We start from the raw sequence: 16,376 nt of genomic DNA, 5'->3' as shown, positions 1-16,376 counted from the left end.
TGTCACTTGCCAAGTTTTATCCTCTTCTTCATAAACATCGACAACAGAGTTTTCGTTCTATTCTCCAGCCCCTCTAGTTGCAATGAGGTTATATTGTGGCGATTTACAATTACATTATTAATACATGTCATAATTTATGATGACAGGGAAATAATCATGTAGGTTGGAATGTCATAAATTTGATTTTGGGTAACTGGTTCCTAGTGCACTGCTTAGATTTTGATGCATCTCTTGCTTCCCTCTAAAAACATGTTTTGGTGAGCTTACCTCAGGTTTGCTGCAAAGTAATTCCTATTTTAATCTGCCGAGATGTAGACTGCTTATGTTGCATAGAATATCTGCATATGATGCTGATACTGGGAAACTTTGCTCAAGACTAGGATTTATACTCTATAGGTGTCATCAAGCAAGCACTATCATGGACAAATCAAACCCAAACAGGAAAATGCAAATCACAACAGCAAAACCTGAAGCTGATGCTTCATGGAAGAGATGTGTTAATGTGCTTGATTAGAAGTTGGACGCAAGATGCAGTGTCCTTTGTTGGGCAAAAAATGAATTGCACTCTTACATTGCAGCCATAAAGAAATGCTCTTGCATTTCTTCTGTTTGTGTTTGAACTGTCCTGTTCCTGTGCTATTTGTCTGACAGTGGTGCACTTAAAATGCTGATAGGGAGTGCATTTCGGTTGCACACCTCGCAGTGCTAGAGCTGTGTGATGTCTGGAGCTTCACTAAGTGACAAAAGATGCAGGGGGCATTTTCTGCATCATGCCTTGCTTGGCGAGTCCCCTTGTGAGAAATGTTGCCCGAGGTGTCCATTGCTCGACAATGTTAATCACTTAAAGCCTTTAGCTTCTTGCAAACTTCTGTATTGCTTGGATTTCTAAAGCTACAAGTGATTCGCATCGATGTCATCATGCATGTACAAGTTCACCTGTACCTTGAGCAGCTCATGTTGCATATATAGAGTCGGGCAGCACTTCGTAACTTAGCTACATTGTGTACTGCAACCCTGGGGTAGGAAGCATGACCAAAGTGACAGCGGCGATATTGCAGAGTGCGAGAGACTGTAGACAAAGTTGGTTCCGAGTGATTAGGCATTTGTGGACAAGCCAAGGGCCCTGGAAACGTTAAAGCAAATATCTTTTGCCCATAACATGGGCAGCAGTCAAGTCTAGAAAGTAACACCGTAATGCATTGGTGATAGGGTAATTTCTACTTCAACACCAGAAGCTGAGCAAGCTGGCAGGTATTCATGGTACGGAAAGGCAGGTGTGCAAAATAGACAAGACAAAGTAACGAGAGCGGGTTGAACGAGAAGAAGAGTAATCATTTTTGTTGTCCTTGTGTGTTTTGCATGCCTGCCTTCCCATACCAAGGATGTTGTATAGCAAATTGAACGATGTAGTTCTCGCTGTGTATCAACAGATATATTTCAGCTGTGTCTGGCTGTGCTGCTATTGCACATGTGCATAATAACTTCTGCAAAATAGCAGTCGGGATTTTCAATTATGTTAAACAGCTCCAATATTCCAAGGCACCTTGTTTCCTCTACTTTACAAAAAGAGACAAGCCAAAGATTTTTTTTTAGCTGATATTGTTGCTCTGCAATGGTGCATGTCCTGTTACAAGGACCTGCAAGCCTTACCATGCAAGAAACTTTCACGACTCAAGAGCTCTGGGCTGAAGGTTTTGCATTTAGCGTACTGCTACACATGGTTTCGCTGCATCAGTAGGCTTGTTTGCTTGAGTCAAGGTAGCTCTTGAAGTGCCTTGAAATGTGCAAGCAAATGTGCGGGTTGTGATGGTAGTTGCATGAAATTTTCATTTTGCCAACTGCTGCGCAGGTTAGGCTTGTGTTGTAGGTGCAGTACAGAAGATAGCGATTGCAAGATTTATAGCCTGTACTAGTGTGTGATGGTAACCCCTTGCTCTCGTGTGGTGCATGCACTAGCATTAGGAATCGACCATGGCAACAAATTCGGACCTCTGCCAACTTTAAGTAGGATAAAGAATGTTTACTTTATCTATGTCTACAAGCACATCCCCAGACACCTTTGACAACCTCTTCTGTGCGTGTGTTGTGTAATGAATTTAGATGTCCTCAACATGCATTTTACACGTAATGTATTCAGGTCATCCTCCCAGCTGCCTATTGTTTTCCTTGGTCTGTCACACTGCCGAAAGAAATTTGGCTGCAATGTTCAGTTTCGTTTAATAAGTGTTGTACTGGTGTTTTCAAGTTTGGTGCTAGTCACTTTTAGGAAGCTTGTTGTCATAATAAAGACTATTGAACAGTTGGCATTGACAGTGCTTTTATTGCCTCGAAAGACTACACATGTCATACTTCTCTACTACTGTTACACATGTCCTTGCCACACGTATGCACTGAGGTAGAAAAAGAGAAGTGAAGGAAGAAAAGAAACAATTTTAATGCAAAAAGTAATGCATGCCAACAAAGTTGCAGACTGAAGTCTTCAGCAATTTATGCCTTTTGCTCCTGCTTGATTTTTTTGTCAGCCATTTTGAGAGACACCCAAGTATTCAACTGTGATGCACGAAGCTTCGCCCAAATGACATGGTCACTCATTGCCAAGATCTGTGCCGCAGCCAAGGCTGCCGCTTCTGGGAAAAGAACTGTCGTGCATCCTAAGCCTGGAAGAAGAAGAGTTCGATGCACTTCTTAAAAATCAAGCAATGATGAATGATCTAATTGTCTTCTTTCTTACATCCTGAAATCAGACTTGGACTGTGAGAGATGCAGTTTTGGAGGAGATATGATGGAATCTTTATAACCTGGGTTTCTCGGCGTGCACTGTAATCTAAGTGTAAGATTTTTAACATTTTGTGTTCTGTCAAGATGCAGCTGCCAATGCTGCAGCAAGGAAACACCAATGCTACCGGAATGCTAGCCTCAGGAAGTAGAAACCAAATTGAGGAAAAATTTACAGCATCGCCAAAGGCAATCGCACACACCTACGATAACACTGAGCATATGGCATTCATAAATGTGGGCTTTTTAATTAAAAATTTAGTACAGCATCGCCCACTAGTTACTACTGTGCACGCAAGCTTATTTGCAGGCTGCTATTGCAACAATGCACGAATTTTGTTTCTACGATGAACCCCATGCCGGGCCCAGTCTAATATTTTCCACACTAGAAAATTGTGGAGTGGCAACAAACTGGAAACATTGTACCACTAGAAATTTTCGGAAGAGTTTCGCAACAGTGGTGACAGAAGCAAATATAATTTGGCTTGCTAGTGCAAGAAGGCGAGTTACCCTCGCCAGAGCAAAAGCTCTCCTATCACCTCTACAAGTGACGTTCTCCCCTCCAAATCCCACATCAGGTTTATGTCATGAGACCTGCCTTTCTTTCGTGTCATTACTTGCTGCCTGGTGCATATTCAGTGTTTTACAGAAGTCTAAACACTGGTGATGCACTGGTGATGGCTGGTGGGACCCGTGACAGTGTGCAAGACCAGCAAATGCTTTGCTGAAGAGACTAACTGGTCTGAGAATAACGACACACACTCATTTGAATTTTCAGCTGTTTTCACAGCATACATAAGTGTAGTAGCATTCTGCAGACACGGTCATGACCGCTTGATCTATGCACCGAGCAAGGGGTCCTTTAAACAGAAATATCAAAATTCGCTTCATGGCTCAAGCGATTTATTGCAATTACATATGTCTTAACCTGCTCATTTAACTCATGCACAGTTGTACAAACACACAGTGTAGTCGCTATTTGCCTCTAAGCCACAGTGGTACACAGATGTGCAGCGGCATTGCCAAAAGCAGCTCTACCCATTTCACTGAGCACAATTCAGTTTATCATTGCAGATGTTATAATTGCCACCTGGTAAAATGAAAGTTGGTGAAAGTGAAGCAGCTTCATACTGCCACTGTGCCCTTACCAGATGGCAGCCTGAGTGATGACCAAACATCATGGGGTCCCCACTCTCCTGAGACAGGGGGGCAGTTGATCACCGGGAATACAGTGTTTCCAGATGTCACAGGGCCCAAGCCATTGCTTCGTCCCGCCACGCTGACAAAGACTGTTGGAATACCTTCACCTGAAATCCAGGCCAGAGGAGCCAGGTGATGCATTTGTCATTTCACTGTAGCACTTGAAATGCCCTCGTACTTAAAAAATTTATAACATCATAGGAGCTCATTCATGCAGGATTGTCCCACCCAAGTCCTGCACGAATCTGTCGGAAATAACGGCATTATCTTACTGGGCCCTCATTCATCTGCATGCATTTTGTAGCAAACCACTCTGGGACTTGCGATTACGTTGACATGTGTGAACCTTGCATCATGATTGCCCCTGTACACCAACCAGAGCAACCGAATGTCTTTGCATCTCTGCCCTACATTTCAAACTAGGGAATGCTGCTTCAAATTACAGTGTGCTACCTCTGTAGCTCAGCAAGAATTACAATACGCTGGTGAGTTCCCACAGCTCAGAATTCATATTCACTGATTTAGTCTAGTTTAGTGGTTGGGCAAACTGAGGCTTGTTAAATGAGATCTCTCCATTATAGCTGCACACACCCACAGCCACTGGATATGTTTTTATCCTGTGGCTGTGGCACACCTTATGGCATTATGCAGGCTAGTTGGTGCATGGAGACAAAGGTAACAGTACAGACTGCTCGGCTACAAGGTATGCATCAAAGTGCACTGCTACATGGAGTGAGAGTCTTATGTCATACAGTAGACCATCACAATAATTTTTATTGCTTCAGCAGGGTTTTGAAACTCAGTGGCCGGAGCAGTTCACTACACTGCAAGCAAGGTTTGCCACAGTGCATAAGAGTATAGGAAAAATGGCAGTTTAACTTGTGGTGAAGCTGGCAAGATGTAGTCCTTGCGACATGTTCTGCAGACAGTCTTGTTAGGAATATATTGAATATTCGCTCTCATATGCGATTCTGTATGATAATTTGCCCCACATGTAACGAAATAACCAAAAGGCTGAAAAAAAGAACAAATGCCTTCGCATGTATAAATAAAAATTCATCAGCCCTTCCACTCTGAAGAAGGACGAACAGCGAAGCTGTGGTGTGTTTTACCTCAATCGACGCATCTATGTATATATAGGTAATAATAATAATAATAATAATAATGATAATAATAATAATAATAATAATTATTATTATTATTATTATTATTATTATTATTATTATTATTATTATTATAAGGTCACCCAGGTGACTATGATGTAACCACAACACACAATGCCCACTGGTGGTAACAATGTGTATAGAACGCAGGTGGCTATTAAAATGAGCCTTGACGCGAGCGACAATATGCATTGACCGGGGCGCAGTCAAAGGAGTGCACGGAACAAAACGCGTTTTTTTGTCATTTGAACTGAGCATATTTCCTAGTTAACTGAATGAAGCTTGGAAGGACTAGAGTTTCATTCTAGCAGACAAACATGGGGCTGTTTCCCTCCCATAGAAGCCCATGTACTGACAGCAGACGAGAATTCCACAATATTTACTAATTCACTGTGAACTACATAATTATGAAAAGTAGATGAAACGCTGCATAATGTTAGAGTCGTCTTGACGACTAATTGTCATAATTTGTTTTGGGATAGTTTTGATAAAACAAAAGTTACAGCTGTTTTCTGTAACCATACTCCCTCCATAGATAGCCATATATAGACAGCAGAGGGGATTCTGTAACATTTACAACTTCACTGTGAACTAACTAATTATGACAAGTAAATGAAACTCAGCGTAATGACAGAGTCATCTTAGCGGCCCATTTCAGCATAGTTTTTTCCAAGATACCTACGTTAGATTGAGAGCTACAGAGCAGTCGCAAGAAACTGGAGACAAAAATGTTTTCGTGTCAACACGACGAATAGACAGATGGACACCGACCACAATCGCTGGGTAGCTATATACAGCTTCGCTGTAAAAAAGTGACATGCCTTCATATTCAGCAATCATGTCCAGAGCCTGGTCGGTGTTCTTGTGTGCAGATGCTACCCTCAGCTCACAGGGAACACCAAGCTTTTCGCAGGCCTTCTTGATCTTTTCACAGTGCTCCTTGTCAGATGGTGAACCCATCACAACAGCGACTTGGGACTTAGGTTTGGGGCTAAGTTTCTGCAAAACAATGGAACGTTTTCAGTGCAGTGCTAGTTCTCTAGCAAACATTTCCAGTACGAGCTGTAAAATGCTGCATGATGGCAACATTGCATTCATTAATTAAAATTAAATTATGAGGTTTAACGTGCCAAAACCACTTTTTGATTATGAAGCACACCGTAGCGGAGGGCTCCGGAAATTTAGACCACCTGGGGTTCTTTAACGTGCACCTAAATCTAAGTACACGGATGTCTTCGCATTTCACCCCCATCGAAATGCTGCCACCGTGGCCGGGATTTGATCTCGCAACCTCATGCTCAGCAGCCCAACACCATAGCCACTGAGCAACCATGGCGGGTAGACAACAGTGCATAACGTAACTCATGGGTAAGCAAATGCATCATATTCACTGACTTATTCAAGGTGAATGCACACTGCTGAACAATGAATTAGGTGTTGGCAAATATGCAAAACTGAATAGACTAGGTCACTGCAGAGTCATTGGATGTCGTAACTTTGAAGTTTTAATTTCTTTGTTTAGTACATTATATGCAAGTTTTCAGAGCACATTATAATTGCTTTAGTTGGAAGTAAAAAGTTTCGAAAGTTGTTTTCATCTTCTGTATGTACACAACTGTGAAGAATGCTGGTAATTGTGCATAGCTAGCCTTTAGTAGTAGTATTGTAAGTCTTTTTTTGTGTGTGTGCGATTGCCACGTGGCTACATTGCTAACCATGAAAACAAATATTTTCTTAAGGCTGCCAAAGTGGAACTAAAGCGCAGTATAAAATGGCATTATCTTGCGTAAAATCTGCATGCTTTAGCGAAGATTTTAACTACAATAATGGTGGTTGAATAACCATGCTTATTAAGCACTGCCTCAATCAGTTTCGCAACCGTACCTTGATCTGTTCTGCAACCCAAGCAAAGTTGCTCTTGACTGTTTCAAGGGCCTCGGCAGTGACTTCCTTCAGATTTCGGTAAACTTGCTTGTCAACCATCAACCTCTTGTCACCAGAGGGCCACAGACGCCAGGAGTCGCTGTCAATGATGTCAGCTAGCAGAAGTTCTCCTACAAGAGGAAAGCAGTCTTGTTACGGTGCAGACTTAACAGTGCATGAAACCCTCTTCATATGGGTGATGTTTGCTTACAATGTTGCACCTACAGCAAAGTAGCACTTACAGCAGCAGTTTTTCAGACCCTCTTACATGTGAAACATCATGCTGTTCACCTAGTCTAGAGTGTGAAGTTGCCTATATGGCATTCATAAACAGCCAACAAAAGGAATCTCTTAAAACATGCCACAGGGATCTGCCTGGCTGTCTGTCTTGGTAGATTAATTAGATCAAACAAACATATGCATATCCAACACAGATGTTGGAATCTACATGAAGTGAAGCTCAAGTAAAGAGGTTAATAGCTGCTTTACATCTAATGGCAATGCATATGATAATTGAAAACAGATAGTGCAACTGACACTGGATTTCTCAGTTAGTTCGATCCCAAAATTGGCCCTCGCTGGATAATTGAAAATTGACTGGTCAGCATGAACGCAACTGACCAATATGGTGACTCCAATAGCTGCAGCATGTGCCTTGGTGGTGCTAGGGGACAGTGAATACATCGAAGACAATTAAAATATATCCCACGAGAAACACCTTTTTAAAACCTACCCTAGAAAAATTTTCGGACAGAAACGTCAGCTTACAGTGAATGCTTATTTTGAAGCACATTTTTAACATATGCCTCTTGTTCTTTTTTTTTTTTTTCACAAGAATGGGTCCAAAATTACCTGCGTGGTGCATTTTAATGTGAAATCATGTTCCCTGTATCCAGAACATCCTACAGTCAGAGCCAGTGTCATCATGCCACAGTCATCACAAAAGGTGACAGACGTTATCGCATGGGGCTATATGCGTAGTGCACGCCAATGGACACTCCACTGCAGGTGGCCCTGTTAAGTGCACTTGGGAAAGGCGACAACTGTCCAATGTAGTTTTCTGCATCGTTGCTTGTACTTCTGTTTCATTCACGCTATTGAAGTAAGCAACACCCGTTACATGTGTGTGGTGGCCAAAGCTTCAAGGCATGTCGAAGAACTATTATTGCGCAGTGGAGTGCTCAAATACAGACAAAAACTTGCTGGCAACACAGTTCTACTAATCATTCCCCACGAGTCTTCACAAGTGGGAGCAACGGCAGCAATGGATTATTGGCACTTCACAGAAAATTTCTTGTTCTCGCGCATTCTTTTGTCATGTGTTTGTTGCACTCGATCATGTTTACACTGGTAAGCGATGAAGTTGTTCTTGACTTACTCGTGCTTCAGTTTGATTTGCCCACAATGCAGCATGCGAGTTAAAGGTATTTGACAAAGATTTTGAATGCCACTTGTTGCTTCTACTGTTTGCCACTTCTTGACCATGTTGCTCTAGCTAGGGTGCACAACTGTAAGAGTGAATCATGCGTGTTAAAGCTTCTAAGGCTTAATAGGACTGATTTGGTTGGTTTTATGTGGCCCGGTAATTATTCACCCCAGCAGTCACGCATTTAATGTTTTTGGATCTTATTTTACATGTAGCTTTGCACATACTGAACTGCAGCTAGTTGCTTCATGCAGAACTGTCAAATTTTTTTTAAGTAGGAGGTTATCACCTCAACTCATTAGTAAGGAGCTTAAAATGCACTGTTTTACTGGAATTATTATAGGCAAGTGCTTCTTGAACAGTTTCAAGTTTCCATAGTCTGTTAACAGACTTATTCTTTTTGCCCGACGACATCTTCAATATTGTGGTTGGTCGGGAAATAAAAACGTTAGAAAAGAGGTAGCTCAGGGTAAGCATCGCTGTTAGCTGCTGTGTATGGTATTGCTGTTTGATTTTCACCAAGAAATTTGCGTCATGTTTGTGAAGTCAAACCTTGATGCTGTCTGAGCGGACTTGCTACACAGAGTTCTTTGTTTGTTCCACAGATGAGTGCCTTTTTGCAAGTGTATTTTGTACTCCTTTGAATTCTTTCTTATTATCCTTTGCGGTGTAAGAATGCAATGCCTTCATCACAAAGGACTAAGCCTGGCCTTGCCGCCAGCACCCATCTACCTTGGCTGGTGCTGCTCCACCTTTAAATATATTGTGTGGCTTCTCTCTTCCATTACATTAGAAAAAACACTCAAAAGTTGGGAACACTTTAGCTTTGCATGTTTCCAGGCAGGTCTGCAGCGGAAACTACCGTGGGAAAGTCAGTACGTTACAACTCATGCTTTCCAATTCAGTTCCAACTCATGCTTTTATTGACCTGAGCATTTGGCGACTTTGCTGCCTAAAGTACACATTTGCCATTCACAAATTCACAATTACTGTTCTTGAAGCAACTTTGGCAGCACTTATTCAACGATATCACGTGTGTTCATGGGTAGCAAGATCACTACAATGTGTGCCGGCATAGCGCCATGCAGAGTCATTTGAGATGCAGGTATGCACCAATGACATGTGCCTATTATTCAGGTGCAAAAACAGTATTACGGCAAGGGTATTATTAAACAGTAAATGGTCAAGACATCGCATTAGTCAACAAAACAAGTGGCTAATCAACACAGGCTCTACTTCACATAACTGGGCTTCATTGCGCTTGTCTGCATCTGCAATCTTCAGCTACCATTGCAGCAAACTTTTCTCTGCTATTGCAACCCAAGCATACTTTCGAAAGCGCCTGCTAGGTGGCTATCAGTCGTGCCTCTATATGTGGTGCACTACGCTTATACAGTCGAACACCTTTATAACGAAGTGCTTAAGGCCTCCGAAATTATTCGTTATACAGGTCACTTCTTTGTAAAGGTAACGCCCCACACAGCTCATAACAGAACCGGGACAGAATTGTTCCTTTGTTATACAGGTAATTTTGCTGTAGGATGGCAACAACGACATGTTGCTTTCAGACCAATTACAAAAGCTCACTGGAAAAAAAGTAAGTTATTTTCTACTTGCAGCAACAATTAAAGTTGTGTCAGGTGCTTTTGGTGTTCCTCAGAATTGGGTGCATTGCAGTACAAAGTATCAATTTGGTTGGTCTAAGCATCCACCACCACTCCAGTTGAGACTGCTGCAACATTGTTCGATAGATGTGGTATACCAAACATGCGTGAAACCATACAGAGGATGACATGTCCATAAACAGCGATAAGTGCTGCCTGCGAGATGACAACAAAAATTAAGTGCAAATAAATTTCCAGTCTGAAGTTAACCTTCACTGGCTGCATCATTTTGCAATTGCGAGGAGTGGAGGTATGCTGTATATTTTTGTTTAAACATTGGGTGCACATTAGATACAGGAGCATGTTAGAATCTGGCAAATATGGCGAAATGAAGAGACGTGTTTCGGGCATTTTTTTCTGCATCTTTGATCCAACCCCCCGGATAAGTAGATCATTTTCGTAATTTCCTTAAAAGCTGGATTAACAGAAGTCTTTGTTTTAGTTCTGCTTTTAAGGAAGCAATTTGAAGAGGTCCACTCCCAACTGCATTTTCCAGCTTGAAAAAATCGCCATGATCTATGTATGTGGAACTGGGCCTGTGGCATGGAATCATCCCGCATGTTGTCAATGCTGAAAATCATAGCGGACGAAATCTCACATGAGATAGCTAACAACTTTGTTCAAGCCAAAGCAGTTTTATGCCATAGCAAAAAAAAAAAAAAAAAAGAAAGAAAGAAAAGGGCCAAACATTTCACCAGCACAATGTTACAGTTCAATATGAACATATGAAATATCACCTGCCAACAGAAGCAAGTTTAAGTGTCAAACTATTCTTAGTGGGACCCTACAACACGCTTTAAAGTCTGAAAGATGTTTCCGGTTATGATTAATATGTTGTACCTGTCTCGAGATCCACTCCATATTCCACCTTCATGTCAATCAGGCTGCAATTGAGTGATGCCCAGGCCCTCTCGAGGATCTCAAACACCGTGCGAGTCGTGCGTAGCATGATCTGCACTTCTTCGGCTCCAATGGTGACAGTGCCACACTTGAGCTTGGCCTCGATCAGCTGCTCCGTGGACCACTGGGGGTCGTGGTTTGCATCATCCTGAAACAATGCAAACAAATAATTGTACATTTTAATATATGCTATTTTGGCATAACGCAATGATAAATGTCAGTTTTTCGAGAGTTCTTTATTGTGCATAATAATAAGGTTACAAAAGGGGGATTATATATATTTATATATATAAAGAGGGGGGTCCAATTGTCAACAGTCTGTACAGGAGACCTCCCATCAGAAATGAGTAGGACATGAAAATTCAAAGTAACTATACGCAAGCACACAAGATATTGTATTAAATTAGTCAGTAACACTAAAATATTTTAATGACACAAAGCAATTATTAATATAATGGTAATGATGAAATGGTTATATTGAGTGCAAATTGTTTTTAAGTATGTAGATATTTTATAACAGCCAAACTTTTCTTTTTTTTACTTCCCTAGAAGTACACAGAGTACCCTGCGTCAACCAACTGAAGAACAAAACATTTGAAAATAACAGATGGGAGGTGTGAAGTTTCATTAATTACAGGCACCTAATTTCCAGTTTTGTTGATTTACACACTGAAAGTAATATCTCCAAGAATGGCAAGAAGCATGGCTCCTACTCCGCAACCCACCATATGATTAGGCAAAAGCAGAGGGCAGCCTTGAATGGCACAGTGATTTCATCCGAAGAAGTTCTGGGAATGGTGTCAGACAGATGTGTAACTAGCAATTCTTGAAACCATATATCAAATAAAAAGAACTGTGTTCACCAGGTGGAAAACTAAAAATATTTTTACAGTGCAAAGCAGGCTGAACATGCAGTAGTTATGTTTCTCCCATGGAACAGACTTCTCCATATTTATTAAACTCAGAAAACTTGCACTCATTTTTTCTTCCTCAGTTTAGTGCAGTCTTGTTTTTTTGTTTTACAATTCAATGTAGAGCACTGCTATATTCTTTTACTGATAAACACTCAATACCTATCAGTCGAATGACCGTGATCATGTGCTGTAGTAATGTGTATACTTCGGATGCTTTATTATAATCTTGGGTGCTCTCCCATGGCTTCAGTTTACGGCACTATTTTTTCAAGCTAAATGATGCCACTGCAACACATATCTGTATCGCGGTGAAATTATACTAAAGCAAATTCGTCATTATTGAATGCATAAAGGACCATTGCCGTGCAATTTATACGTAGCTCAAGTTTATTGCTTTTAGCATCCTTTAAACCCAATCACTCAGAGCCTCCCCAAATGAACAAACCTTGAAGAAAGTCTCCAACTTGGGAGGGCTAAAGCGGTAGCCCTCATTCACTCCAGGGTTCCTCTTGAGGAACGAGCCCGTAGCAATGCGTCGCGTCACCCATTCGATGGGCACCATGGCGCAATTCCTGGCCACGAACGACTTGTCATCGTGCTTGCGGACAAAGTGGGTCTTGATTCCTGTAACAGCACAGATGCGGTGAGCATTCAATTGTGCTAGTCTGAAATGCTTTGCATTGTATATTTAGCAAGAACCAGCTCGGTATACTTTATCGAAAAATGGGAAGGGCAGAGGTGAGGTTTATTTTTATCCTTTATTGAAATGTTGCTACGAAATAAACCCTCGACATTTTGCTACCTTCTAAATTTTTTGAGCATTCCGGACAATTCTGAGCAGAAACTCAAGGGCAACACTTAGGGCGAAGTGAAAAGCTTCCACATACCCTGTACCACGCCAAAAAAAAAAAAACACGAAAATAATGTAACGTATCTCGCTTTCTTACTACAGTAAGTCAGTAATAAGCAACTCCCTTTAAATTCAATTTTTTGGTTAATTTGATTGGCAATGAAGGTCTCAGCCAGAGACTGCACCTATTGCTATGGGCCCACACTCATTATTTTGATCCTAGAGCTGGCATTCACCGGTTAATTTGAACTCGGCCGGTCAGCACACATACACTTGATGGTGCTCAGGACACAAATAGAGCACTGAATGTATGTCATCTCCCGCCGACAATTTCCATTTTCAGCCTGCCGTAGGAACATTTTCAAGAGAGAATGGTAGCTCAATGAATGATTACAATTTTTACCAGATTCTAACACGCGCCTTTATATTATATATATATATATATATATATATATATATATATATATATATATAACAAGAATTGGTCCGAAAATTGCCTGTGTGGTGCAAATCGGTCACGAAACCAATATCAGCGAAGTTTTGAAGTTTTCGCGTTTTCGCATAGCATGACCGCCGATGACGTGCCGCTTTCAGTCTTCAATTACGAAGTCTCCTTGAAAAGATAACTTATTCTGCGTTCTAAGCTAGCGGCAACAAGTTGCGTCACTTTTTTTTGTAACAAAAGAATTGCATGCGTTGTAGGACAAACTAGGGAAGAAGTGGTTGGTCTAGGTGTGGGCCACCATCCCGCTGGCAATTTTTTGCAGAGTCGTTTCATAGACGAAGAATATCAAATGTACAATGGACCGTACGGAGGAGGTGTGGTTTATATAGCTAGAGATAAAGTGCTGCCCAAGAGTGATGAAGATGAATGTTAAGTGTTAACAGTTCTGTGAAAGTAAATTTTCACTGATTTCACCTTATTGCAGCAGTAAGAATCATGCTACATTTCGCTTCCTAAAAAATCGAATACACATTAGATTTCTACTTTTTAGGAGTTCTAATGTCAATTCTAATGTAATATTTACATAAATTTTCTCCTTCAAACCCATAAGATGTGGCTGCGCGTTCAATTCAAGGGTATGTTAGAATCGGTCAAATACTGCAAAATCAATTGGTGGTGTGTTCCGGCATTTTTTTTTCTGCCTCTTGTTTGATTCAACCCACTGGGTAATTCGATCAACTTTGTCCACCCTGTCAAGGTCGAATTAACGAAAGTCTACTGTAATGAAATACGTATACGCAAGGCAAGTGTGTACTAGAGCGCGTCGCAGCTAACATTCTGCTGTAAAAACAATTGTACAATATGCGATATACCACTTACTATGTGTTCGGCTGTCAGTCTTTTTCTGCCACGTGGCTAATATTTTTGTACTAATTACTTGGCTAATTAGAGACTGGATAGACCATGTGTTCAAAATTCCGCATCACAATTGAAGTCTACGCATGTGATGTCCAATCAGCTGCCAAGTCGCAGGGTGTGAGCAGGTTTTTTTATTCTGCACACTACAAGGGAACCGTAGAAAAAAAAGTAATCATTTCATAGGTCATAGCGTGAATTAAACTGAATAAAATGTTTTAGGACGCAATAACAGCTTTCCCAACGTAAGTTAAGGCCCTTAATTCACAAACTGAAAAGTTCATTTTGTATTTAGCCAGTTAATAAGCTAGTACACAAAAACTATCCTGGTGGCCGAAGAGGATTGCATGACCGAACATTGTAGGTCTTATAATCATATACTGCATCAGTTTTTTTTAAATTATTATTTAAGAGTTTACCCAACGTTAGCTGGGATACCTTGTATACATATTGTAATGCCCCTAGATAGCTCATTTGTCACGACGAGTAACAGCGTGAATAGGTTCAGGGAAAAATAAAAGTCCCGACAAGCGCTACCATATGTACAGTTGATAGCAAAAGTTCACGGACCATGCGAGCCCATGCCAGAGTCGCTAGAAAACAAGTTTTCTGCTATACTCTAGACAAACTACACTAGCACTTTTCTAGCGACTATGCCAAGCTCAACATCTACCGTAAAAAGCAACTTTAGGCCGGAATACTCCTCCACTGGCGTGTTAAAGTAGTAGTGGGGGCTCCGATTAATTCTGACCAGCTGGGGTTTGTTAATGTGCACCCAATGCATGGTACACCCACCGGCATGTAAATTTTCCTGGGCCATACGAGGTTTATCTACGTACTCGTGTTCTAGCGCAAAGTGCACAGCCAACGGCATGAAGTGTTATCACACCAGCGGGATGCAGCTAGTATCATTAATATCAGTTCAAATCGTACTGTTATCAAGACAGAGGCGTGTTGCCATGGTTGCCAAAGATAGCATTACATGAGGGAAAAAAAAAACGAATAGCATCACGCTGATGCACCGGAAGCCACTTGGCACGCACCCGCGTGTTCCGTAAACTTTTGCGGTCGGTTGTGCGTAACGACAACACGCTTAAATTTGTATCAAATTCACTAAGCGTCAAAACTAAGTATCTGATATACTGCCTCAAATAAATGAAAGTTCTCAACAGATTTTAATTGCCACAGGAAGTTAATTGAATATGCACGAATTGAGTCTGCATATGCGATTTATGCGAGATCTTTTGTAGGTCCCTGCAACATGTAGTGGAGTAATATTTGGCTGGCATGTTCGCAGCGGCGTTCTCTGCATGTCATTCCGTTTGAACAGAAAATGTTCGCACATGCACCACGGCACTCGCATAATAACATTCAACAATTCCATCGACGAATGAGGCTTGAAGCTAATTCGCTTAACTCATTGCACGTCAGCACAGGGAACAGAACAAGACGCCTGAAAGCGCGATCGAACACCCGAGCGCAGTATCTTGCAGTATAAGTGTGCATCTCAGCCGCATTTCCAAACGACCCTTAGCGCCGCTGTTATATCATATAGTTATATTCCGCTAGATTGGCGCTGCGAACGATTAAGAACGGAAAACGAGATGAATTGCTACAAAATATGATTTTTTCCATACAGTTCTCTTATTAAGTATCCTTTACACCATCGTTTTTCTTATTTTTTATATTTTTTTAGAGTGTGGGATCAATAATTAATATGTTTGTTGCTGTGTCCTTAATTTAAAAGAAAGGACATTCTGGGATTTTATATGCCAAAACCTCGACTTGATCATGAGGCACGCCATAGTGGGGGACTCCGAATTAATTTTGACCACGTGGGGTTCTTTAACGTGCACCCAATGCACGGTTACACGGACGTTTTTGCCTTTAGCCCCCATTAAAAGGCGGCTGCCGCGGCCGGAAGTTTATCCGGCGGCTTCGTGCTTATAACAGCGCAATGCGAAGGCCACTAGAAACCGCGGCGGGTGTTGCTTGCCCTTTCATGATGATGTTCGTCTCCTGTAGATATCGCTTGTGTCAGGTCAAGCATGAGGCACAGCTGTAAGGTGTGGCCAGATGAAGGAGCCATGGCCTCCGAGATCAGAAAACGCGCGCCGCCCGATCTCGGAGGCCAGTGAAGGGGGATTCCCAAACGGCGTGCAATCCATTGGGGCAGGACTGAAGATGTCGTGGGCTCATTA

The 16,376-nt window shown here is 41.6% G+C and overlaps 1 protein-coding gene across 1 annotated transcript in view; it reads right to left on the bottom strand.

The window, feature by feature from the left end:
- Positions 1-2,300: 2,300 nt before the first annotated feature.
- The window catches only part of LOC126536958 (multifunctional protein ADE2-like), a 39,353-nt gene continuing 25,277 nt past the window's right edge, over positions 2,301-16,376 (bottom strand). The window contains exons 3-8 of the mRNA XM_050184035.3: positions 12,411-12,589; positions 10,992-11,199; positions 7,023-7,192; positions 5,960-6,137; positions 3,924-4,082; positions 2,301-2,657 (exon numbers count right to left, since the gene is read on the bottom strand). Of these exons, the coding sequence (XP_050039992.1) occupies positions 2,488-2,657; positions 3,924-4,082; positions 5,960-6,137; positions 7,023-7,192; positions 10,992-11,199; positions 12,411-12,589 (1,064 nt within the window). The 3' untranslated portion in view covers positions 2,301-2,487. The remainder of the gene's footprint in view (positions 2,658-3,923; positions 4,083-5,959; positions 6,138-7,022; positions 7,193-10,991; positions 11,200-12,410; positions 12,590-16,376) is intronic.

The sequence above is a fragment of the Dermacentor andersoni genome, chromosome 4 (assembly GCF_023375885.2).
Source record: "Dermacentor andersoni chromosome 4, qqDerAnde1_hic_scaffold, whole genome shotgun sequence".
NCBI lineage: Eukaryota > Metazoa > Arthropoda > Arachnida > Ixodida > Ixodidae > Dermacentor > Dermacentor andersoni.
The sequence above is the reverse complement of the archived record's forward strand: the minus strand, read 5'-3'. Positions and strand labels throughout refer to the sequence as shown.